The sequence below is a fragment of the Nothobranchius furzeri genome, chromosome 12, assembly GCF_043380555.1.
Source record: "Nothobranchius furzeri strain GRZ-AD chromosome 12, NfurGRZ-RIMD1, whole genome shotgun sequence".
In the NCBI taxonomy this organism is placed as follows: domain Eukaryota; kingdom Metazoa; phylum Chordata; class Actinopteri; order Cyprinodontiformes; family Nothobranchiidae; genus Nothobranchius; species Nothobranchius furzeri.
Window position 1 is genome coordinate 23,576,174 of NC_091752.1, and position 27,280 is coordinate 23,603,453.

Consider the following 27,280-nt stretch of genomic DNA (forward strand, 5'->3'; position numbering starts at 1 on the left):
CCTGATTTGTTCAAAGCTTGTTTTAATTTCAAGATTTGTACCTTGTGAAATTATGTAAATACCTGCTAATCCTCAATCTGCAAAAGACAAGTAAAAAAGGGGGCACTTGTTGGAAGACAATACCTTTCTTTTTTTGACCTCCCAGTCACTGCAGTCTGAAATTCCACTCCCTGGCCTTGGGGAAGGCGTGGAGCGCAGGGACAAGGAAGGAGACGGTGTGAAGTCTCTGATTGGTGGAGCAGGAGAGGGCGTAGGTGTGGGTGAGGCGGAGGGCGACGACCATCCTGAAAGTACGATGGGTTTGTAGCGAGATGGAGACAGGTGAGTTTTGTGAAAGGCCTGTGAAGGCGTAACGCCTCTGGGAACAGAGCCGAACCGCTCCGACTCACTTCCTCCGACCTTGGTGTTCTGTTTTAAACAGGGGAGGGGGGGCGCCGTGTTCGGGCGAACAGGGGAAGGGGTGAGGCGTGACTGGGAAGGCTGAAGTTGAGGAGAGGAGATGGGTGGAGATCTTAGCTGCTGGGAAAGCATCTGGAGCTTTGAGAGGGAGGAATTTGGTCGACGAGTTTCAGGATCTTTGATGTGTTTAAAAGCTGGAGAGACGAGGTTTTTATTGTGGTCCTTGGGGCGGGGGTAGCTTGCATGCAGCTTGGGGTTTGGTGACGACGCTGAAGATGGCTTTTCATGTCTTGGTGAAGAAACTGTTTTGATGTTTGAGAACTGAGGATGCTGAGGAAGCATGCTGCTCGTCACTGATGGAGGTGAAAGCGCTTCCTTCTGTCTGAGGTCGCCGCTTGAGCAAATATGCTTAGAGCATCCTTTCAGCTGAGTTTGAGGATCTATTCTGTTGCAAACAATGGACTTCATCGCTGGAGGAGCTGTGATGCTCCTGTTGGGCTCTCTCCATTTGTTGTTTTGACTGTCTATAGACGTAGTGGAGGAGAACGGAGAAGACAACTCAAGGGGAATAGAGGCTACACTGGAGGCAGCTGAACAAGCATTACAGAAGGATAAAGTCACAGGATTCACAGGCCAGCAGGGGGTGTAAGGCCTCTGCAGTGCTGAAGACAGGACAGGAAGACGGCCCTTCCTGAGGATGGCAGTAAGGAGGGACAACCTGGTGAGAGGAGGCCGGTGCCTCATAGGCGGCGTCTGCGGACAGGCAGATGACAGGCTGTCACAGGAAGAGGAACTGGTCTGAGAGATGTTAACCAAACTGGAGCCAGGAGCCAGAACGTGCTTCTTAATCTGAACTACGGCAGGGGAGAAGACTCCGGAACGGATAGACGAGCAGGGAGAAACAGTACGGCTGAGAGACGTGGGAGAAGTTACAGAGGAGAGCCACATTCCCGACCAACTCCGGTCTTTATCCATTCCCTCTGAGAGGATGGACTCCCTGGATGAAGCCGGGGTGGGGAACAGGTCTATGGAGCTGGTGGGGCTCGCTCTGTCTTCTGTCAGAGACGCTCTGTTTGCAAAGCAACCCAAGCTATCTTCAGAATGTCCAGAGGTATCATGACACCATTGCTGCTGGGAAATGTCCCGGTGTTTATTGGCGGCTGTTTCCTTGGGGACCGTCACCATGGCGGCGTGGTAGGGTGTATTTTCAGACTGAGGGCTGTCTAAAGAAGGATCCCTGTTTTGAGCTGGGCTCGTAGTACCCTCTTTCTGGGGGAAAAGGAAGTTTTATGTTACTTTTCTGTTTGGAAAAAATAAAAATATATAAGAAATAAAACTGGAGATTACAGATTATTGCTTTGATTCAAGAAACTCATAAGAGAAAACCTTTATTAAATCCATGCACACATGTTTAAACCGTTAATGGAACCTGTTGCACTCACCAAGTCGCAGCAAGAGCGTTTTTCGTGTACTCACTTGAGGTTTTGCTTCCAGTTGGATTATTTTTGCCCTTTCTGCTTCCACAAAGTCTCGGATAAAAACCATCTCTGCTTTGAAAATGTCCTCTTCTGACATGGCTTCCCCGGGTGTCCTCTCGTGGGACATGGCTGCGTTCTGACAGGAGAGACGGGAAAAATAAAGTGTTTAGAAAGGAACCCGAGCAAAGCAGAGCTGAACTTCAGGGTGGTTCTCTGATCTGCAGGGGCTGAGCTGGGTTTCACCACACCACATGCCTCCCCACTCGTATTATTCACATGCACGTCCACATGTCCCGCTGACATTTACATAGTGCATGCCGAATCTTCAGCACTGACCCAGTTGTGTACCCCGTCATCTGTGACCCCGTCACAGATGACTTACAAGCATCAAAATAAGAGCATGACTGAATTAAAATCTTTTTTGCAGCTTCACTGTTTAATCATCAGTCAATATTATCTGAAATTTATTATCCACGTGAAGCATTTGCAGGATGTTGATTGGCACTTCTTTCAAAACTTTATCACAGTGTTCATTTTGTTCAAGTTAGCAACTATTTTTTATTGAAACTTGCTAAATCTGCTGTGGTGCATTTTTTAGCAGCTTTAGTATCAACTAGAAGCAGTGGTGCTCCCAGAAAATGTTCATAGGGGGGCAGTGAAAAGCTTAGGAGGCACACCAAATTGTTTGCTGATGGCCTAGACCAGTGGTCCCCATCCTTTTTTCATGAGGACCCCCTTTCCTGTGTCGAAAACCAGCCAGAGCCCCCCAACCTCAACTCCTATCAACAAGTACACAATCAAAAGTGAATCATTACAAACTTCATACATGCAGAATTGTGGCTTTTACAGAGTTTTGATTTTACAAGTGGGTGTGTTATTGGGATTTTAAAAATGTAGTCTTGGAAACCCCCTGCAACAAACCCCAGGTTGGGAACCCCTGGCCTAGCAAGCAGCAGAGACTAAATGAATTTCAGCAGCAGGATGACGACAGAGTGGAACAACTAAAATGGTGCGTGTGAAACAGCTTGGGTATCAACTCTGGACTTGGGATATCTGTAGCAGTGTGTACATCAGTGTGTTGTTCGTTGTCCAATAGAATGTGGAGACAGTTTAAAGGACAACCAAAGATTCCGTCCCACGACTGAGCTTTGTCCATTGGTCGTGGCGAGATATTTATAGGCTTGTCAGACTAGGTTCCTGAGATTTTAGCCTGTAGCTGTGCACTGCATTGTTCGTTCATTCTTTTTCATTAAAAAAAATTAGGCCTAAGCATGTATGTAATAGATTATTTATTGAAAAGTTATTTTCTAATAAATTATTTTACTGTTTCAAATTAATGTTTTTTATTTTTCCTGGGATGGCCATGGCACCCCCTGGCCACGTCTTGGGGGCTCCGCCTGCTACAAGTGATCAAGTATCCTCACCGTGTGTTAAAGCGTAGAAATGTAGAAAGAGTCTCTGTTTGGAGAATCAGGACTGAAACGCTAACATCGAGTGGGAGGAGAACCGAGGCCAAAGTGCATTGATGCCCTTTGAAAAATATCCCATAAATCTCAATTTTGCAAACCATGGTTATTGACAAGCACACAGCAGAAAAATGCAGCATTTCTGGTTGATCCAGACGTTTGATCTGGTATTAATGGTTTCATATTCAGGCCAGCTGCAATTCAAAACTCATCAATTTCACCTTTCTGCAAGTGAGTTTAGATCCTTCCCAGTTAATATGCTCTCGCTGGTGACTTGTTTTCAGTGACTCGGTGACATTTAGGAAAAAAATAACAACTATACTAACATAGTGACCCTAAAACCTCATAAACATCTGGCACGATACTTTAAAATGCTAATAAATGCTACAATTTAAAATGCAAAAACATAATCTTGTGCTTAAACTTGCAGATAGAGTCAGTAGTTCCAGTCAGAAGAAAGCAGCCTGTTTAAAGATGTATTTCGGCATAAAATTCTCATTAATTTTTGAAAGTTTCATTACAAATGGACCAATCAGGCTGCAATTTTCTTCTTTCTTCCCCCCCGTGTCCTGTCTGGCTGTGAAGCAAACAGAATTAATGTCTGAATGCTGGTGACAAGCCTTACAGATTTACTCTCAGGTGGAGCATCAAAGCTTCTGCTTTTAATGTCAAGCCTGATACGTAAAACTTTATTGTTATTGTTTTTTGAATGCTTGTAAATCCGACCGGACACTGAGACAGAGGTGAAGAGACGGGGGGGGGGGGGGGGTCCACAAAGATAAAAAATCAATGATGAACAAGAGTCAAGAGTCTGCTTCTAGGCCTGAAGAAGGAGAAAACACGAAAAGGGACACACAACAATACCACAGGAGCAAACAATCACTGCGCCAACCTGATGAGGAAATATAAAATCAAGATTGTTTTACAGAACAATCAAACGATAATAAATCACAGTGCATTAAGTGCCAACCACAACCTCAAGACATGTGTTGAATGTGCCCAAGTCCATACTTATGAGAGCACCATAGAGCTCCTGACCCCACGTGACTCTCAGTTAGTGGACGCCATTTTGGCATGCAAAAAGGTAAACAAGCACGGATGTAACCATGAACATGAACGGGATCCGCTTGGATTTTACTTCGTCGGAGTTTACTTCACACTTTAAAACAGAAGAAATCGGTTTATATAGTCAGAAATTAAATAGACTAAACATCTACGACCCTTACCGTGCCCCTGGGATACTTTTTAAAAACGCCAGAAGCTGTCGTAGCGGACTTCTTACCGGCACAACACCGGACCTGGCCGGGGAAACCCCTTGGGATTCCCCCGGCCGGAGGAGCTGGGGAGAAGGTCTGGGACTCTCGACTCTACTGCCCGCTCCGACGCCAGAAGCTGTCGGAGCGGGCTTCTTACCGGCACAACACCGGACCTGACCGGGGAACCCCTTGGGATTTACCCGGAGGAGCTGGCTCTGGCGGCTGGGGAGAGGGAAGTCACGCTACTGCCCCCGCAACCCGACTCCAGATACGCGGATGAAAATTGATGGATGGACGGACAAATAACAGATTTACACGTAAGTAGTCTCGGTGAGACAGATAATAGCAATCCAAAGTGCTTTTTATGTGTGATCTGACAATTGATCAACCATTGCTTATAAATTAAATACAGCTTAGCCGGTTAATTGCTGTCATCATAAAACACGGAAACGGCAGCACGCAGAACTCACGAGGCAATGTTTTACGTGATGTTTACTTGCTGCTGTGAGTAATAAGACAGAAAAAGCCACGCCAAAATAAGTTTAGGAAGCCCACTAAGAATCATAATAAAAGCATTTTAAATAAATACCACACACAGTTGAGGAAACATTGGTTTAAGTACCTGATATGAAGTGGTCGCTGCATAGGCGAAAACCTTTACTCTCGGGATCCCACAGCTTCATTTTCGTCCGGTCACTAGTGCGTTTTATTACAATGATCCAACGTTTGCGGCGCTCCGGATCTTGGGGAATCCTGTAGATGGCTCATTCCTTATGTCGTCCGCGTCTGTTCTGCATCCTGGGGCACAACAGGAATCTACCATATTTCCCGTTTGATAGAGTTTTCTGACAATAACAAATAGTCCAGCTGCCGGCTTCTGCATGCCAATATGGCGCTGTTTCGATTTGAACTGTTGCATGCCGGGAGAAGTGATGTCAACTCCCGGAGCTCTATTGGATGTGTGTGTGAAGTGAAACTTCACTCAAACTATCACACCGCTTCCGGTCGGCAACAAGATGGCGCCTGTGCTTGGCTTAGCTGCAGTCACTGGCCACTTTTTCAAACTTTTCTCCACTAACCTCCTCTTTTCCACCTTGCTCTTGTCTGCGATCCTCTTCAGTAGTGTCCCTGCTACCATCTCCTACAATCGACAGACTCTTTTGTCCTTCCATTCGTTCACTATCGCCCAAGACGCACCGAGGACGTACCATCCTGTTTGTTTACCTGAGTGGCGCACTGGCCCGGAGCCAAACGACGGTCCCGAGCTGCGCACCTCCAGCTATGTTTGTCCGGTCCCGGGAAAACGTCGAAGGAAAAGAGGTAAACGAGCAGGAATCTAGGTGAGAATAAGACTTCTCTTAAAGCGTGGTTTATCTAGTAAAAATCGGCGCGATCTTCTAGCTTCTTGTCCTTTGTTTGGTGACCTGAGCGCCACTTACGCATTCCCGCCAGGCCGCGTTGCGACGTGGTTCATCCGTCCAAGTTTTTTAAGGTCAGTTTATCCTCATTCCTCAGTGGTTTCTCCTCCGGTTCCCTCCATAAATTGTTTTTATAAATACCGTGGATCTAACCCCGCTAATTTACGTCCACTAACTCCAGCTGTTTCTGTAGTTTCTGATTCCTCCACCTCACTCAGCATGGCTCTATTAAATACCTGCTCTGTTAACAATAAGTCCTTCCTGCTCAATGATCTAATTCTCTCTAAAAACCTGGATTTTCTGTTTCTGACTGAAGTTTGGCAGCAAACATCTGATTATTCTGGTCTGATTAAACTCTGCCCGAGTGGTTATTCTTTTCTTAGCCAGCCCCGGGGTTCTGGTCGTGGTGGAGGCCTAGCTGTTGTTTTCAGAGACCATCATCCATGTAGCTCTACAACCTCTGGTCGCTTTGCTTCCTTTGAACTGCAGCTGATTAAAGTCGGGCGTAAGGACCCGTTCTACTGTGCTGTGGTCTATCGTCCACCTGGTCCAAACGGTTCTTTCCTTCAGAAGTTTAGTGACTTTATATCCTCCACTGTGAAGCTGTCCAGACTGGTGATTGTTGGTGACTTTAACATCCACCTTGATGATCCCTCTGATCACTTTGCCATGAATTTCTCCAGCCTCATGGACTCCTTTGGCTTTACCCAGCATGTTTCTGGCCCCACACACACCAGGGGGCACACTCTGGACCTTGTTTTTACCCTGAGACTAAATGCTGACAGTGTTTGTCCTGAGGACGTTTATATTTCAGATCACCATTGCATTTTCTTTAACTTGTCAGTTTCTGCGTCCCCACCTCCTGCTCGCCGTATGGTTAGTTCTAGTTTTCTTAATGAGAGCACAGCTAGAAAGTTTTCTGCTGCTTTTGATCCACCCTGTTCTTCTGTATAACGACCCAGATTCCTTAACTTCTCAGTTTAACGAGCACTGCCTCTCCATTCTGGACAACATCTGTCCTGTCAGAACCAGATCAGTTCCTGCAGTGAACCCTACTCCCTGGTTTAATGACAGCCTTTGCAGCCTGAAGCGCCAATGCAGAAAAATTGAGCGCTTGTGGAAGAAAACCCATCTCCACGTCCATCTGCTGCACCTAAAGGATCTTCTGACATCCTTTAGCTCTGCAGTCAGAGAAGCAAGGCTATTTCTCCAACCTGGTGTCCCAGAGCAAAGGGAACCCCAAGGTGCTGTTTAACACCATCAGCAGCATCGTCTCTCCTGCCACTCCTACAGCCTCCATCCACTCTGTTGCAGACTGTGAGAACGTTCTGTCTTTCTTTGTGAACAAAGTCAATAAGGTTTGATCTAGCATCTCTCCTTCAGCATTATCGCTGCCTCTCCCGACTCCAACCAGGCCCATCATCCTAGATAGCTTTGCTCCTGTTTCTTTGCCTGAGTTAACCAAACTAGTTAACTCTATGAAGACCTCTGCATGCCCCCTCGACATCTTACCCTCATCTTTGTTTAAAAGTGCTTTTCAGTCCATCGGTCCCAGCGTGCTCTATAATTACTTCTTCTCTGGTTTCTGGTCAGGTCCCTGCTTACTTTAAGAATGCTGTAATCCACCCACTTCTTAAAAAACCGAGCCTCAACCCCTCTCTCCATAGCAGCTTCAGACCCATCTCTAAACTTCTGTTCATCTCTAAGATCTTGGAAAAGGTTGTGGCTAAACAATTCAAAGCTGCTCTTGATGAACATAACATCTATGATAGCTTCCAGTCAGGTTTTTGTAGAGCTCATTCTACTGAAACAGCCTTACATGGACAAGCACCATCTTACATTGGTGATCTTCTTAGTCCCTTCACCCCCAGCAGGTCCCTGAGGTCCAGTGATCAAAGCCTACTGGTTGTGCAGCACCAGACTAAAGACCAAAGGTGACAGATCATTTGCTGCTGTGGGCCCCAGACTCTGGAACTCTCTCCCCCTGAGCCTGAGATCAGTGGACTCAGTGGTCTCCTTCAAAAAGCAGCTGAAGACTCACTTGTTCAAGCTGGCTTTTGTATGACCTTCTTCAACCCCTCTCTCTTTATTCTGCTCTCCCCACCTAATCACCTTCCTCAGGATCCACTGATTTCCCTCTTTCCTCTCTCTTTCTTAACATTTTTTTAAATCACAATTGTCTATTTTTGCCCATTTTAAATATATTTTTAAACATTTTCTAAATGCTTTTTTTATATTTTTACTTTTTTTGTTTTTGTGAAGCGCCTCGTGATTTTTATCTTGACAGATGCTATAAAAATTATATTTTCTTTTTCTTCTTCACCATGAGAGCACCATATGAGCACCTGTGTGTGTGTACACACACTTGTATATGTAAGGTTTCTCTATAGGAGCGTCCAATAGAGAGTGTGAGGAGCCACAGACCTGCCCCCAAAGACGTGTAGGAGATGGAAGGAGCTCCAAGTCTCAGAGATCCAGGAGCTGCCCCAGAGCGCAGGGATCCCAGGGTGACTGGAACCAGAAAAGCCCCTGCCCCCCTCAAGAGGCACAGAGGATTGCCCCGGGGGACCACAAGCCTACACGCCCGCCCGCAGCATCCAACCCCCAAGCCGGCAGAGCCCAGAACCCAGCGACTCGGGACCCAGAGGCGACCAGCCCCGCCAGGGATCCAGCAGAGCACAGGGACCCAGATCCCACCAGGCAGCCACCAGGATTGATCAGGCAGACGTCAATCACAAGTTTAAAATGCAGTAGCTGCTACAGTTTTTCTACAGTAGCATAAAGAAGTATGACTTTGTTTAGCCATTATGTGAGAAAAAGATTTATTTATACAATTTGGCTCATCCAGCAATTTATAATATAACATAATATAGTATAATATAATATAATATAATATAATGTAATATAATATAATATAATATTATATTATATTATATTATATTATATTATATTATATTATATTATATTATATTATATTATATTATATTATATTATATTATTGGGGCAACGGTGGCACAGGAGTTAAGTGCTCGCCCCTTAATCGGAAGGTTGCAGATTCGAGCCCCGCTCAGTCTGTCGCTGTCGTTGTGTCCTTGGGCAAGACACTTAACCCACGTTGCCTGCTGGTGGTGGTCGGAGGGACCGGTGGCGCCAGTGCTCGGCAGCCTCGCCTCTGTCAGTACTCCCCAGGGCAGCTGTGGCTACATTGTAGCTCATCCCCACCAATGTGTGAATGTGTGTGTGAATGGGTGAATGACTGATTGTGTTGTAAAGCACCTTGAGGGGTTCTAGGACTCTAGAAGGCGCTATATCAAATACAGGCCATTTACAATATAATATAATATAATATAATATAATGTGATATGATATAATATAATATAATACAACGTATAAATGTCTTGCAAAAATCAAATTTCCCTCAAATGCTGCAGCTGTGTAGAGCTGAAGTATTACCCCCTCCTTAGGGTAATAGTGATGGAGGAAGTTCAGAGATTGATGGTGCTACCCCCCTTGGTGAAAAGACCTTTGAAGTTGATATGCAGGCAGCCAGCAGGCTGACTTCAGGCATCCAGCTCTGTGTTGCTGTCCTGATGCTGGATAAAAAACCCATAAGCACTTATTTTCCTTCAGCAATATCCTAAACAGGGGGTCACAATTTGCCCCCAAGAGAGACAGCTTGACACAGTGAGCATTAAAGTACAAGAATCTGGACCCACGTTCAGAAAAATGAGCTTTAATGAACATATTTGAATGAAATTATCTGTTTCTTTTAGGTAATGATTGCAATTTAAAATGTTTAATGCCTTTCTGAGCTAAAGTGGTAAGGAGATCTAATTGGTGTTGATCTATGGTGCAAAGAGATTTGGTGCAAGTGGATCTCCAAAACTGTCTCCAAGTGTATTGTGGGTAAAATTCATCACCAGCCTTCAACCAAGCCATTATCATCATCACTCGTCAACAGATAGCAAAGGTGGATGGCTAACAGAGAAGAAGAAATTGATTTGGTCTCGGAGATTATTTCAGTTCCATTTACAAGACAGACTTTTTCAGAGAAGCTGGACATTAAATGAAATTAAAAATGTATTTGGCCCTTCGTGGAGCGCGAGTTGTAGCAGGATGGGCGGCGATGGGTGGCCTGTGGAAGGCTGATGTCTGAGAACGGACAGACATTTTATCAGAAATCTCGGAAATATTGACTAATAAATTTGCGGAAATACTCAAAATTAGATGTGGTTGTACCAGTCCACTTAAGCAGTGGGTGGGAAGCAAGACATTCCCGCAGCCTGGGGGCTCACCAATAGGTGGGATGGGGGGACAACACCGGCCCTAGAACACACTGGCCATTCTGGGATTCTCCATAATTCACAGCTGGCCAGTCCACCACTGTTGTAACATCATATTAGGTCAGTAAACTGGCACTGAAGGTCCCAAATACATGGCCACCACTGCTACAATCATGTTATCGTGACCTTTATTGATTGGGTTTAAAGGGCCTGGTCATTTGCTCTGCCCTCAGCCCAGCTCTGATTTGTTCCGCTAGTCTCCCACCTATCTTCTGCGTTAGCTTCTGATAGAAAACAGATGGTGCAATGCTAGGATCTGAAAATCCTCACATATATGTCACACAATGAATTTGCATTCATGGCTTCACCCATCTTGGCTTGCAGAGCGGAGAGAGAACAGAGAGTGTCTTGGTGATAGTGACTTTGCAGCTGGCTGACTGTTAGCCAATCAGAAGCAAGGTGTGTACGCATCATTAATAATAACGAACAATCCTGCGATTTTCAGCCCACCTCTGCACCAGCTCACTTCTGCATCTCAGAACAAAGCATCATAGGTTTTTATTAATGAGTCATGAGGAACACCAGAGGACAAATGTATTGGATTAATGAGTAAACCACACCTTGCTGCTCTGATTTTTTTTTGTGGGAATGACCGATTTGACAGATTTTCTTATTATTATTATTACTACAGCCAGTTATTTTAGATAATGTTTGACCCCAAAGATGAGTCATAATGACAGGAAGTCCTACAAATATGCAGCAGGTGAGACTGAGAGTGAACATTTCCTTAGAGCTAAGAACTTTAATCCTTCAGCTTTGACACAATTGATTCTAGTGAATGTGTCTCAATAAATAGAATAATAAAGTGTTCGTGTCTGGATCTTCATTTCAAAAGAAAAGATGATTTGCATTTAAATTTCTATTTTTAAAATTAAATATTACCACAGAATTATTTGGTCTGCTTGAATCAGTCCAAAAAGTCACTATTAAAGCAAATCAAAAGAATTTTTTACACTTTAAGCATTTACTTTTAAACTTGTTTCTATCGTTTTTGAGTCATAAACTTGAGCAACTTTGCACTGGACAGCAGTCTGTAGTCTTCTGCTGAGCAGAAACTGCACTTAACAGTGGCAGTGGTTCAGGTCAGAACACCAGTGGGAGGTCTCTACCTGCGTTAAAATAATAATAATAATAATAATAATAATAATAATAATAATAGCCTTTATTGTCATTGTACAGGATACAACGAAATTGGAGTGCCACTCCCTTGGTGCACAATACAATAATACCTCTAAATATAAAGGTCCCTAAACCAAAACAGTAGTAAGTAACAAAACAATAGTAAGTAACAAAACAATAGTAAGTAGCAAAACAATAGTAAGTAGCAAAACAATAGTAAGTAGCAAAACAATAGTAAGTAGCAAAACAATAGTAAGTAGCAAAACAATAGTAAGTAACAAAAACACTAGTAAGTAACAAAACAATAGTAAGTAACAAGACAATAGTAAGTAACAAAACAATAGTAAGAAACAAAACAATAGTAAGTAACAAAACAATAGTAAGTAACAAGACAATAGTAAGTAACAAAACAATAGTAAGAAACAAAACAATAGTAAGTAACAAGACAATAGTAAGTAACAAAACAATAGTAAGAAACAAAACAATAGTAAGTAACAAGACAATAGTAAGTAACAAAACAATAGTAAGAAACAAAACAATAGTAAGTAGCAAAACAATAGTAAGTAGCAAAACAATAGTAAGTAGCAAAACAATAGTAAGTAACAAAACAATAGTAAGTAACAAGACAATAGTAAGTAACAAAACAATAGTAAGAAACAAAACAATAGTAAGTAGCAAAACAATAGTAAGTAGCAAAACAATAGTAAGTAGCAAAACAATAGTAAGTAACAAAAACACTAGTAAGTAACAAAACAATAGTAAGTAACAAGACAATAGTAAGTAACAAAAACACTAGTAAGTAACAAAACAATAGTAAGTAACAAAACAATAGTAAGTAGCAAAACAATAGTAAGTAACAAAACAATAGTAACAAAAACACTAGTAAGTAACAAAAACACTAGTAAGTAACAAAACAATAGTAAGTAACAAAAACACTAGTAACAAAATAATCGTAAGTAACAAAAACACTAGTAAGTAACAAAATAATAGTTAGTAATATATGCCGACTAGCACACCATATACAGAATAGCAGCTACCATATCAGTTAAAAAAATGGCATTAGAATAGCAGTATAGTAGTTGACGGTGACCTTGACAGTCGCTAAGCAGTTTTAATTGTTTTTATGCTTATTTACTATAGAGATCGCCCTGGGAAAGAAGCTATCCCTGCTTGCTTGACCTGGTTTTATGTGACCTGTACCGTCGACCTGATGGTAATAGTTGAAAGACATGATTGCTGGGGTGAGATTGGTCCTTGATGATATTGCTCGCTCTGCTGAGGTACCGAGAGTTTGCAATTACCTCCAGGCTGGACAGAGAGCATCCAGTGATCTTCTGGGCTGTGTTGATGACCCTCTGCAGTACTTTCCTGTCTGCAGCTGAGCACCCTGCGTACCATGCTGTTATGCAGTACGTTATGATGCTTTCTATGGTGGCTCTGTAGAAAGTAACCAGCAGCCTCTCCTCCAGGTTGTTCCTCCTGAGCACTCTCAGAAAGTGGAGACGCTGCTGGGCCTTTTTTACCACTGCCGTGGTATTTGCGGTCCAGGAGAGATCCTCAGAGATCTGCACGCCCAGAAACCTCATGGAGTGCACCCTCTCCACACAGTTTCCATGAATGTACAGTGGGGCCGGGTCTGCTCTGCCCTTCCTGAAGTCAAAGATAATTTCTTTAGTTTTCGTGGTGTTCAGTTGGAGGTTATTTACTGAACACCACTCCGTCAGTCTGTTGACCTCATCTCTGGAGTCCGTCTCATCCTCCTTCGAGATGAGTCCGACCACGGTGGTATCATCCGCAAACTTTATAATGGTGTTCGAGAGATGGAAAGGGGAGCAGTCGGATGTGTAGATTGTAAACAGGAGTGGACTCAAAACACATCCTTGTGGAGCCCCGGTGCTGAGTGTGATGGTGCTGGACTGGTGTGGCCCGAGTCTGACAGACTGTGATCTATTTGTCAGAAAGTCCTTAATCCAGAGGCAGATGGGGGTGGAGAGTCCCAGGTGAGACATTTTCTATATAGCAATAGTTGTTTACTCTGCTGGTAGCTACCCTGCTAGAAAAGCCAGCATATGGGGTGTTTTGGTGCTGGTTTCGCATGGTCCAGAGTGAGATGCTGGGAATTTTGTGCTAGACCAGCGAAACCAGCACCAAAACAGTGAACATCGTCGTGTCCTGCGCTCTTTTTGTGGTTTGCCTAAAGGAGGCTACTGAATCACGGACTGATGGTGACCTGGCTTTGTTTCTACAAGACTTGTGACTCATAATATTTTTTATCCAACAGTGTTGTTCCCTGGCAAGCCATCCTATATGTGATTATATAGAATAGTCTGGCCACAGCATTCAGAGCAAAATCATTTTGCTTCTGCTACTGTTTGTCCAAATTTCTAGGCCAACAGTGTGGATCTTTTCACGTACTAGCCTATCTAGTGTCCGTTGGCTCGTATTAGCGTGAGCTCGTTGTTAGCGCTAGCTTCAGCTAGCTGCAGCAGAGTTGTTTACGGCTGTTGTAATTTTGCTTTCAACCAGTAGTTGGTAGAACCGAGAAATTTATTCATTGTTGCTTTTAACCAATGAAAACAAACAAAAGCTAATAGTAAACAAAGATGATTTTTTTCAATGCACAAAATAAATGTGTTTTCTGTCAACAATAGCTGCAAAAATCATACTTGATGCTGAAAAAGCCTCAGATTGTCTTGCTTATAGATGTGTTCTGCTGCTGTACCTGCTCTGCTGTCAGTGATTCACCCTTCTTCTCCTTTAGAATGACTTTAGTTGGGAACGTGTGCATCACCGGCACAAAAGTGAAGGCACCATGCCCAGCAGGCACCTCTGCTAAATCCTGCAAATCAGAGAGCAGAGGAATGACTCATTTTTATGCCACTTGCTTGTGCTAAACTCCCCCAGAAATGTCACTGCTACAAAAGTAGCCTAATGACTGTTGAAATAAATAAAAATGGGACATCATCTGATTTGTTAAATGCTTTTCTTTTTTTTTTCTTTTCAGAGCCGTGCTGATGATCCATTCATACACATATACACACACAAATCAGCTAGTTAGGCCGCGCCTCTGTGGTTTGGAGCTACGACACACCCAGTTATCAGCTGCAGTGAAATCAGCTCATGTTCTCACCCGCCTCACTTTCCCACACCATGATGAAAAAAGTCCTGCTGATGGATGTGAGCTGCATTGTTTTATTTGACAGCAAGCGTGTGTTTTATAGAATTTATTTCAGTGGGAGGTCTCTTTCTTTGAAACAATTTCTACAAAGCTGTTTTCAGGAGAGGCTGCTGTCAGGCAATGATTGTTATTTTATTCTTTAAAGGCTTATGGCTCAAATCTGACCAAAATGTAAAGGGAAATTTTATGTTAGAGACTGGCCTTATCTGACCCAAGCATTTCCTAATCCATTTTCTTTTGGCAGATAATGCAGGAAATGGAGGTTGAAGACTTTTTTCACGTTCAGCCTGCAAGTAATACTTAGAACTGGTTTTGGACCAGGAGTTTTTAGACAAATGCAAGATAACCACTTTATTATTTTTGGTTTTATTTTAGAACATTGCTAAGAGGTTTTTGTGTGTGTTTTAAAGAGACAATGTGTAGTTTTTACCATTAATCTCTAGATATCCATTGAAATGTTGAAAAAGAATGAAATGATGCCCAGCTGTTGAAAAATATTGGTGGCTTTGTAACATAAAGATTTTGTTTAAAATACATGGGAGCAGATCTAATTTTCTGGGCGACACCATATTAGACACATTGTTTCTATCTACAGGAGCCCATGAGGACAAAACACATTTACTGATTTGCAACAATCAGTTAGAAAACTTTCACCATTCATAAACACACATTTACCTCTTTGCTCATTGCCAGTGATGAACAGGAGTCTGATGTATTTGTCATTTTGCTGGAGGTCGAACGATCTGACAAAGTACTTGTTCAAAAATTGCGCACCCAGGGATTTTTGACCCTAATGGCTATCTGTCAGTAATGTCTTACTCAAACACAAAATACAGCTTGGTTGCAATGATTTAGGAATGTGCTGATTTGCTACTATTGTAGCATAATGCTCAGTGTTGGGTGCATCATGTTTTTGTCCAAATTTTTACTTTTACTGTAAATGCTAAGGAACAATGTACTCATTTATTTATTTTATCTTTAATGAATTTTATGATACTTTCATTTTATTTACTGGACCAGTGTTTCTGTTGATTCAGTTCATATATAATAAAGAAATAAAATAATATTATAGTAATACATTAATTACCTTGTAAGTATTGATTGTACTTACCCTACTCTCCCTCACCGCACTGCAGTAGGTATTGGGCTGTGTTGTGTAGTACTACCTTTTTTTTTTACTATGGGTTTAATTTTATCATGAGCTTCTTCATACACATTTCTTTACTTGTACTGAATTGTTTTAAACATTCCCTTGTTTCTGTTTGAATTGTAAAGGAAGATCACATTTGAGTTTAAAAAATGTACCTCTTTGGTAGAAAATCACTCTGTTCCTGCAGGAACAACTGAGTATTCAGAGGGGATTAAAGCAGGGACGTAGTTGTCTGGGGCGAGGGGGGGGGGAGGGACACGACATGCCTGACATTGCATACAAGAGCCTCTAGGCTGTAGTTTCATACATATTTTTGTATACTTACTGTAAAGAAACCCCCCGGTCCTCATACCAGTTGTGTGTCCCGTCCCGAAGTAGATAAATAAATGATGTTGCCTTAAACAGAATTATTGTAATGTAGGTTTGCACATGACTGTAATCGTTATTTTAAGAAACAGAAGTGACACATCTCAATTATGTAACTTGATTATTTTAAAGTCTATTATGATAAATATTCAAACCATTGCTTATTTTATAGATTCATAAGTATTATTCTATAAAATTAGACAGAGCAAAAAGCTTGATATTTACACCATACTAAAATATTAGTTTGACACAAATAATGCATAATAAAATATTTTCTTGGGTAGTTTATGATTGGAATGTTTTTTAGCATTATTTGCAACAGTTATGAAAAAAATTACTTGAAGTTGTAAATGTAAGTTACAGTAAATATAAATGTATTATATCCTGAATTTAAAAAACATTCTTGCCTTTTAATCACTAGCTAAATGCATGCTTTCATTCTTTTTTAAACACAGAAACAGTTTTGTTTACCTGTTTACCTGTTTGTCTGCAGAAACTGTTTCTGTGTTTAAAAAAGAACGAAAGCATGGATTTAGAAAGACACAGCAAGAACACACCTAAGACTAGCTAAATGCTTTTTATGTTTTAACCCCTTACAATATTTACTTATTTCCTCTATTTTTAACAGGATTAGTACATTCCTCAAACTTCTGCTCTTTTGAATTATGTAAGTATTCTGCCTCCTTGTGGAAGATCTAAGTATTACGGGAGAAAAGTACCAATTATATTTTGTTATTACTGTTGTAAAGTTTTATATTTACCTACTGAAATACTTTCAATAATTTAACAATTATTTTATTGACATTGGCCTATTAATAGATCAATCTTTGAAAACAATTATCTTACTTTATTTATCAGAAGGATAAAATATAAAATATAATTAAAGAACATACAATGATTTTAGCATTTAAATTGTTCTTCTTTAATATATGTTTATGCATTTTTTTCATCTGTCTGATTTGAAAGTTAAATGCAGACTTTTTTCCTCCACTTTGCTCAGGCAGCTATTGACAAGCTGTCCGTAATGAGGTCTAAATTTAAAATGATCTCATGATTAAAATAATCATGAGTCATTTCCCGAAACTGTTTGTGTATTTATACCAGCACAAAACCACCCCCTCCTCTTGTTTGTGTGGCTTCTGTGATCATAACAGAGTAAGTCTACACTGTCAAAGGTTGCTCGTGCAGCTACTTCTGAACACTGATCACAGCGAGCGATGCCGAGATCATGCCGTCCTCGTGGCTCACATTTCTGTTTGGTTTTGCTTTACTGTGCCAGATGTCCCCCTCCTGAGCACAAGTCCAGGCTCGGTTATTCCGTTTGGCACGTTAGTCTCGTCCCGAAAGTACTGAATCACTCACTGGAAGAGGCCAGTCAGACTGGGGACTCACGTCACCAGGAAGGGACAAAGTATAAACTACTCTCACAATATCCTTTTATGAACTTTCTTATTTTTCTCATATCTGTGCTTGTTATTAATTCATCTCCATAATTGCAGCTTTGAGCTTGAGGCTGCTGTGCTTCATGAAGCCTAAAACCCTCATGAAGGGGGTTGGACCCTGCATGCAGCAGGAGTAAACAGTTTGGCGTGTCACTAAGTAAAGAGCTTAATTACAGAGAGATGCATGACTCCACCTTCCAGAGTAGATAGTGGGTGCAAATTTAGACCAATGGCAGCTGCTCCTGAGCACATTTGGCTCTCTCTGAGGACTATAAACAAATATCTGATGAACAGAAAAAAAGACAAGAATCGCAATGTGCACAAAAAAAGAATAGTAAAATTGTTTTAGTTAAGTACTGATTTATCAATATGTCCTGTCTTAAAATAGCATTTGGAGTAATAACATAGCAGTTTTTATAATGATTAGTTCTAGTTTATTGGAAAAAAGCAGATTTACTATCAAGTCTGACTGTGTGTGTGTTAGTGTGTGTGTGTGTGTGTGTGTGTGTGTGTTAGTGTGTGTGTGTGTGTGTGTGTGTGTGTGTGTGTGTGTGTGTGTGTGTGTGTGTGTGTGTGTGTGTGTGTGTGTGTGTGTGTGTGTGTGTGTGTGTGTGTGTGTGTGTGTCTGATAGAGGTTACATGAGAAGGGGGGGAGGTTACATCAAAGTGTCAAAGTATTCAATTCTGATTGCAGGTATCTTTTTTTCTCAGCTGAAGTATTTTTGAAACAACAAAAGTTTGCCAAGGGCAACAGACAGGTGAGTGATGTAACAACCTTACATAAACACCTAAGTGGGTGTTCTCAGGCTTTCAAACAACAATGCATACATTCATGTTTTTTATTTTCTTACCTTCTCCACACTTTTATTCAGACTTTCCATTTCTGCCTCTGATTCCTCTGACTCGGACTCATCACTCCTGCCCCAGGTTTAATAAACAAGTAGTCCAGACGTCATCAAAGCAGTATTGGGTAGCAGCACTTTTCAGCTCCTCTCATAAACTTCCCTGAGTATTTGTGTTGGTCTGTGTCGTCCAGCAGGTTTCCTTTTATAGATGCCTTATAGCCACAAATAGATTTCAGACGGGAGTCTGCACGCTGGAAACCGACAAACAATTTCCCCATCAGAACCCACATAGAACTGACATTAAAATTTGTGTTTTTTATGGGTTTTCAACACCCGGTGCGTCCTTACTACATGAATGACATAGGTGTGTGTTTTATTTCCCAGTCTTTCATTCTCATCCACAGCTAAACTAAACCGTAGAAAACATGACAAACTTGGCCAGCCGGGCTTACGTCTCCAAAAAATGGAATAAAACTGGATGAAGGACAAAAAAAGAATGGCTAAGGGCATTCAGCTTTCAAGAAAGTTTCTGACTTGATTGTTCTCTTTTGTGTGTGTGTGTTTTTTTTTTCAGGGAAGAATTTAAAAAGGAATTCATGCTTGAACTTGAGAAGAACGCCAGCTCAGTTTGTGCAGCACAGTATCATTCTGAATTGTACACTCTAAAAAATAAATTTTGAATTTGCTCAAAAGTGCAAGAAGTAAGAATATACAGTGAAATAATCACTGAACAGACTAATGTTACAATCAAGTCGGAAGGAATGTTAAAAAAAAGAGTTCTATCCTTAACCCTAATGTCAGCTAAAGAAGGCTAACATTGAGCTAACGTTGAGCTAATGTTGAGCTAACAAAGCTAATGGGGATTTAGAAAGAAAAGTCGGCTCTAAAATACAACAATACAACCAAAGACGTTTGGACCTAGAAAACGTTGACTGGTGTTTAGCACTATCTTGTTTCCTCTGGTATTGTGGGTTTCTGGTGAACCAGTGAAGATACCCGAGGGGGAGGGGAGAGTGTTTCGTGACCGTGTTTGCGTTCAAATCTAGCTTGTTTGCAGATTCACTATAACAGCTTTAAACAGATGTTTAACCTCAGAAGGTGTTTGTTTGACTTCCAGAGGATCTAAATCCTTGAAGTGAAACGTGAAAGAGATGGGTGGTTATTGTTTCCTCTAATGAATTATCTGGCAGCTTGTTGTTTGTGTACCGCCGTATCGACTCCTCCGTTCCCTTATCAGTGAGTGAAAGCAGACCTCTGCTCTAATCCATTACATACACCACATTCTTCATTCCTGTCACAGCTGCGCTTGTCTGTTGTCTGCCGCCTCCCCTCCGTCTCACCCCCAACACGACTGCCACACACAGAAATATTACAATAAATCAAAGCACAGTACAATACTGCCACCTGTTTACATGCACGCTACCTTTGGTGTTAAATTTAAAAACCTAAATGAAGACAGAGGTCCGGAGGCAAGCGGGGGAGGTGAAGTGTTATTTTTAGTTAATCTAACAGAACAAAGGGTGTTTGAAGGGAAGTCTCGTTTGAAGACAAGCTTCAGAGAATGACAAACACATGAACATTTCCTTAAAAAGCTACTAAATGACAGAAAGGTGGAGACATAAACACTAGGGAGATGCACTTAGTTTGGTTTGAAAGCAGAATTAACAACTGAAGCCACAACAAAGAGAAAATCACAAGCAATTCAATATAAGACATCTATCCACAGGAAATACTCTCAACATAATATATTAAATCCGTTCAGGTGGGGGGTTTAAAAAATAGAAGGAAGAGCACCATCTTTAAATTTTTACTACAAACAAGCATCATTCAGAGTTTTACTTGGGAGTGAGCGTACTCAACGGCATTTGGCAAGGGGATCCTTCAGCCTCACCCCGAGAGCTGGTGCCCACTTCCAATTTTAAACTGTACTTAGACACAGAGGGCTGTGGGGGAAAGTGGGGTTGTGTGGTTGCATCAGCTTGTGTAGGCCAGATACCTGCACTGCCCGCTCACCACAGCCATGGAATACACCTCCTCATCAACACGCACTAACGCTGTAATGGAGCAGAAAGAGGGAGATTAGGGGTGTTAGCACACCTCTGTTGTCTCTTGGCTTCCCGGGGCTGGAGGCTAGGAGGGGGAGCTTGCCATCATGCTGGGGTCTGGGCTGGTGGGATGGCTTGCTCAGCGTTGGGCGGGGGTGCCTGCTCATCATCACCCCAGCAGAAAGGAGCGAATTCTGGTAACCGGTGATGGTTGTACCCCATGTGCAGCAGCACCAGGACCAGAGTGAATAGGGTGTGTTTGGGGCATGTGAGTGGGTGTCTAGCGTTCATTTTTGTAAGTCTTAGGTTGTATGTGTATGTGTGAGCATGAGGGAGGGAGTGCGTGACTGTGTCTGTGTATGACTGTATATGTCAGGTGGGGTCTTTGACTCCTCCCCTCTCCTGGGACTTCTTGTACTACTACACATCTTCGCCTACCCACACCCTGCCACATTTGGTGTGGAGTGTGGTGCCTTGGTCTGCCTGAGTGTGGATTAACAACTCACGAGCAGCTCACGATCAGCAATCGTGTGCTTGCACAAAATTCAGGCGTGTTTGATATTTTGCTCATTCCTTGTGAGTCGTTGCACTGTTGAAGCAGTAGCGCTGCAACCCAAAAGTACCAGAAACGCCCACACATCACATGGGTCAACACGACTCGTCAGCCATTTCCCAATCAACACACATCGTTTGTTTTTTATTTGTAGGGTTAGGGTTAGGGTTACCCCAGACCTGGGCATTTTACGGCCCGCGGGCCACATACGGCCCTTTGGTTGACTTTGACCGGCCCGCGTAAGGTTAATTGGATATGACAAAATAAATGTATTTTCTCATTTTACCTCATGCATGGGCTAAGGCTGCATTGCTTTTATTTTGAAGTTGGTTTTTACGTGCACAATGACGCAATACGTATAGCAACAAGTGCCCGCGGTTGACATGGTGATTGTAGCCCCAGAAATGTCCGCTCATGCAAAAAAAAAAAAAAAAAAAAAAAAAGAAAGAAAGATGCCAAATACAGGATTTTCAACAAAAATTGGACTGCTAAGTATTTTTTTTTTTTACTGAAGTCAGAGGCAAAGCCGTGTGTTTGGTTTGCGGGGAGGAGATTGCCGTGTTTAAGGACTACAATTTGAGTCGGCATTACGACAAGAAACATTCGGAAAAATACAAGAACTTGTCTGATGCTGAGAGGGAACGGACGTCCGAAGCTTTGCTAGCAAAGTTGCAAAAGCAGCAAGGCTGTTTTACTAAGCTTCACACATCCAGGGATGCAGCAACCAGGACCAGCTTTGTGATATCCCACAAAATAGCTAAGAACAGCAAGCCGTTTTCGGAGGGAGAGTTTGTCAAAGAGTGCATGGAGGACTCTGCAGCACTAATATGCCCTGAAAAAAAAGGCGCATTTGAGCAAATCCCACTGTCCAGGTGAACCGTGGGGAACCTGGAGCTTCAGCTGCAACGTGAAGTGGCAAGTTTTGACTTTTTCTCATTGGCCTTAGACGAGAGCTGTGATGTCGGGGGATAACGGAGCTCACAGAGGAGCTGGCAGCAATGCGGTCGATGAGAGGGACAACGACAGGGAGTGATCTTTTTACAGAGGTAAATGCGTGCACGGACACTCTGGGATTGAAATGGGAGAGACTGTCAGGTGTCACAACAGACGGTTGTCCAAATCTTACAGGGAAAATGTCGGACTTTTGAAACGCATGCAAGATAAAGTGACAGAAATCGATGCAGATCAAAAATAGGTGTTTTTGCATTGAATTATACACGAACATGTGTTGTGCAAGTCAGTGCTAAAAATCAACCATGTTACTGATGTTGTTACTAAAATAATAAACTTCATCAGGGCACGGGCAATGAATCACAGACAGTTTGTCGCTCTTTTGGAGGACTCCACACAGCTGTCAGATGGCTCAGCCTGGGGAAAGTGCTGAAGAGGGTTTGGGCCTTGAAAGCAGAGATTCAGGATCTCTGCTGGATTTCTACTCTTCTCTTAAGGAGGAGAACTTTCCAAACCTGAGGAGACATGCTCAGAAGATGTTGGTTCTCTTTGGCTCTACCTACATTTGTGAACAAACATTTTCAGTGATGAAGTTTACAAAATCCAGGTATAGATCCTCTCTCACTGATGATCATTTGTCAGCTGTGCTTCGCGTCTCCACCTCAGACATTCAACCTGACTTTGATGCACTCGTTAAAGCCCAGCAGAGACTAGATTACTCTCACTGAATAAGAAAAAAATCGCTTAAAAACACAAAATAAGGTGTTTGGACCACAAATGTAGGCAACTAGCAGTGAACTTGGACACTTTTTTTTGAAACCTCTTTCTCAAGATCACAGTTCAGTGATTTTATTTTACAGACAATACTGTGTGTCTGTAGAATGCTAAGAACCTCTTTCCAACAATATTTGAAACTCAAAATGTGTTTTGGAGTGAATGTGACTGAAACTGCTAACTAATATAAGTCACAAATGTTTAACAAAAACCAAATGCGCACTTTGTTTACCATTGCCTTGGGAAATTTGAATAAATCACATTTTTGTAAGCCAACCTCACTTTTTCCTTTTTGCTCATTTATAACATTTAGTCTACTCTTACCAGCTTGAAAAAACGATGGTATTTACTGCTTTTTATAAAGAAATACCATTAATATTATGCATAATTGACTTCAGCCTTTTGGCCTGGCCCTCCACAATATTTTCTATTTCTCATGTGGCCCCATGGAAAAAATAATTGCCCACCCCTGGGTTACCCCCATAGTTCCCTGTGTGTCCTCCTACATCACGGGGGGCTGGTGGTCTGGGGCTACAAAGAAGGGCGTCGTAGGCCGGACCTGGCCTGCGGGCCGCCTATTGAGTGCCACTGGTCTAAAGAGTCCAAAATGATTTTAAAAAATGTATCTCAATATTAGTTGGAGCATGTAAGTTAATAGAGAAATAATTTATTCCATACCTGCTGGTGTGTTCAAATAACAGCTGGAGTCTATGTACTCAAGAATTAGGTGTGTTGGTAGCACGTGTGTGTGTGTGTGTGTGTGTGTGTGTGTGTGTGTGTGTGTGTGTGTGTGTGTGTGTGTGTGTGTGTGTGCGTGTGCGTGTGCGTGTGGGTGTGGGTGTGGTCTGATAACCACAGGAAAAACTCATGTTTGACTCGATTTTGATTGACATGCAAGACGATAATAAAGCAATTAATAAGTGTAACAGACAGATGATAAGAGTCTGAACAAAATATGAAAAAGCAGAACTCCAAGTTATCTGCAAGGCCGGGTTATAATATGGGCAAACTGGGCACAGGCCCAGGGGCCCACAGCCACAAGGGGGCCTTCCCAAGCAGCAGTCTTTTTTTTTGTGCAGCAGTCTTAACGTTGGAGAAAAATGTTGAGAAGTAATTAAAATTGCGCCCACATTTTCTAAGTTAACACACATTTCTTTTAACAACGGTAGTTTTTGCATCTTTACTGTTCCTGCTTCAGCCCACTCCCCCTCCCCCTGCGCAGTCGCAGCAAACTCACTGATGTGCCTGCAGCCTCTCAGAGTTCCTGCTGCTCTAAACATAGAAAGAATCATTTAATTTTCTGTTCCTCACTTCTGATTACCTTCAACGGTGTCTGTTTGTTGCAACCACCAGGTAAAAAATGAACTTGTTTTTATTTGTCTATTTTTTCTGTCCTGTCTGTTTATTATCTTCCTGCATCTCCTCTCAATCCTAATGAAAAACTGTTACCTGCCTTCATATATATTCACCTCATGAGTTACCTTTGAACTGCAGTTAAAAAAGATCTAATTAAACTGTTTCGCTCCATGTAGGCTAAAAACATTTCACCTGCCGTGGCCCGACCGCTTCTGGTCCACATAGACTTTGTGCGTAATCAAATGTCTCTACAGGTGCTTTCTGAGCTGAAGAGGCTATTCTACCTCAGACAGAGTGCGTCATGCGTCTCCATATTGGAGAAGGGAACAAGCGCTATTCAGCCAAAGTTTCATAATCAGAGAACATTGGGGCAGCAGTAGCTCAGGTGGTAGAGCGGGTTGCCTCATGATCGGAGGGTCATGGGTTCGATTCCAGCTCCCGCCAGGGGTATTCTGCTGTTGTGTCCTTGGGCAAGACACTTCACCCAACTTGCCTGTGTTAGTGGTGGTCAGAGGGGCCGATGGCGCCAAATGGCAGCCTCGCCTCTGTCAGACCTCCCCAGGGCGGCTGTGGCTACAAGTAGCTTACCATCACTAGCAGTGTGTGAATGTGAGAGTGTGTGAAAGCATCTTTGGGTGTCTTGAAAAGCGCTATATAAGTTCAATGCATTATTATTATTATTATTCCAAGTGATGGATCCCTCCGAGAGACAGGGTTTCCAGACCGCTTCAGTGGAAGGAAATCTTACTGCATCGCTGTGGTTCTGCGCTGCGAACCCCTCTACAGATCTTCAGCCCACTGTCCACCGTGTGCGCTGCGAGCTGCTCTGAGCACAGTGTCCAGCATAAAGCTCTGATGTTCTGATGGGAATCTTTTCTTGATTGATTTAGTTACCTCTGCAATGTGCGTAACGATTAAAATGTCAGCTCATCAGTGTGCGTCGGGGTAATTCTTTCATAACAACCAGCATCCTTGAGTTTATCCGTCAAAACAGTCAAATGGAAATATCTGTAACCTGCCATTTAACTGTTTTGCCTTCTTGTGAAGATTGTTGCAAAGAGAAACAATTAAACTTGATTAACCCCAGAGCCATGCGCTCTGCGCTGTACTGACTGTAAATGAGGGGAAAAACTATTTAATCGGATCGTTTTCTTACCTTTTCAACATGGTTTAATGTAAAAATTTCATTGAGTACAAACTTTAGTCTCACCAATCTAACGAGACAAAGCCTGGATTTGTATTATGAACAGTTTAAACATGTTTAAAACGGAGACGTGTGACGCATCTAAAGTTCACACTTACTCAGCTGTTATGGAAATTAAACTAACAAGATGAATAACATAATTATTTCAGGCACAGACAACATCCCCCACACTTTTGAAAAGCTTGCAACACGCCTGCTACCAGTTACTAATTGTGAAGGGGAACGATTTTCACAAATGGCAAGAATAAAAAATGAACTGAGAACAACACTAACTCAACAGCGCCTCAGTGCAATGTCACTGCTGGCAATTGAATCTCAGCTTGTCAGGAATCTGGACTTTGATGACATTGTAAACGAATTTACTAATAGAAAGGCCAGAAAGTAGTTTTTCTGAAGGCAAGAGAGGAGACCAACAAGAGGAAACAAAAAGAAGAGGAAGGAGCCAGGAGTCAAGAGGAAGGAGACAGGAGTCAAGAGGAAGAAGGAGACTGTAGTCAAGAGGATGAAAGAGACAGGAGACAAGATGAGGCAGGAAACAGGAAACAAGATGAGGAAAGAGACAGGAGACAAGAGGAGGAAGGAAACAGGAGACAAGAGGAGGAAGGAGACAGAAGATAAGAGGAGGAAGGAAACAGGAGACAAGAGGAGGAATGAAACAGGAGACAAGGGGAGGAAGGAAACAGAAGACAAGAGGAGGAAGGAGACAAGAGGAGGAAGGAAACAGAAGACAAGAGGAGGAAGGAGACCGGAGACAAGAGGAGGAAGGAGACAGAAGACAAGATGAGGAAGGAGACAGAAGACAAGATGAGGAAGGAAACATGAGACAAGAGGAGGAAGGACACAGAAGACAAGAGGGGGAAGGAGACAGGAGACAAGATGAGGAAGGAAACAGGAGACAAGAGGAGGAAGGAGACAGGAGACAAACAAAAAACATGCAGACATTTAACCCTTGTAAATGATAAATGATAAATGACCCGCACTTGTATAGCGCCTCTCAGAGTAAGGACTCCAAAGCGCTTTACACTACAGTTTATCATTCATCCATTCACACACACATTCACACACTGATGGTGATGAGCTACTATGTAGCCACAGCTGCCCTGGGGTGCACTGACAGAGGTGAGGCTGCCGAGCACAGGCGCCACCGGTCCCTCCGACCAACACCAGCAGGCAAGGTGGGTTAAGTGTCTTGCCCAAGGACACAACAGCAGAATTCTCTGTCCAGAGCCGGGATCGAACCTGCAACCTTCCGATTACTGGACAACCCGCTCAACCTGATGAGCTACTGCTGCCCCAAGCAGTAAGTGTCTCCTTCCTCCTTGTATCAAGATAAGTAAGCGAGTTTTAATATTGACAATGTTATGAAATGTCTAAAAAGTGCTTCTGGGTGGCAGTAATGTTGGGGGAGGCCGGGTGGGGGGGTGGGGGGGGGGGGGGGGGGCTACGCACATTGTGCCCAGGGGCCTCTGCAATGCTAATCCGGCCCTGGTTATCTGTCTGAGTTACTCACTCAATAAGAACCATCCCATGAGCTTAGGTCATCACAGCAAGACCTACTAGCTGTTCCAAGAATAAAATGCTCAACTAGAGGAGGCAGGGCTTTCTCCGTTTTGGCCCCCAAGCTGTGGAATAGCTTTCCACTCGCGGTCAAACAATCACCCTCAATGCCACATTTTAAGAGTCGGATGAAGACTCACTTTTATACCGTGGCGTTCCCTCAGAACGTGAGCTAGCCATATTTCTAGATAATTTAGCTCATTTTTATCCATTTGTATTTTACTTATTTTGTCTTGTTCTTTAACTAACATTCTTTGCTCTTATCTCCTGCTTTTATTTATGCGTGTACAGCACTTTGGTTCGCCTTCTGGCAGTTGGAAGTGCATAAATAAAGGATTGGAAGTACATAAATAAAGATGATGATGATGATGATGATGATG

The 27,280-nt window shown here is 42.6% G+C and overlaps 1 protein-coding gene across 1 annotated transcript in view; it reads right to left on the reverse strand.

Moving 5' to 3' along the window:
• Positions 1-18,636, reverse strand: part of mlip (muscular LMNA-interacting protein) — a 30,684-nt gene extending 12,048 nt beyond the window's left edge. Inside the window, exons 1-4 of the mRNA XM_015976381.3 lie at positions 18,467-18,636; positions 14,202-14,318; positions 1,876-2,013; positions 124-1,668 (exon numbers count right to left, since the gene is read on the reverse strand). Of these exons, the coding sequence (XP_015831867.3) occupies positions 124-1,668; positions 1,876-2,013; positions 14,202-14,318; positions 18,467-18,496 (1,830 nt within the window). The 5' untranslated portion in view covers positions 18,497-18,636. The remainder of the gene's footprint in view (positions 1-123; positions 1,669-1,875; positions 2,014-14,201; positions 14,319-18,466) is intronic.
• Between the last annotated feature and the right edge of the window lie 8,644 nt (positions 18,637-27,280).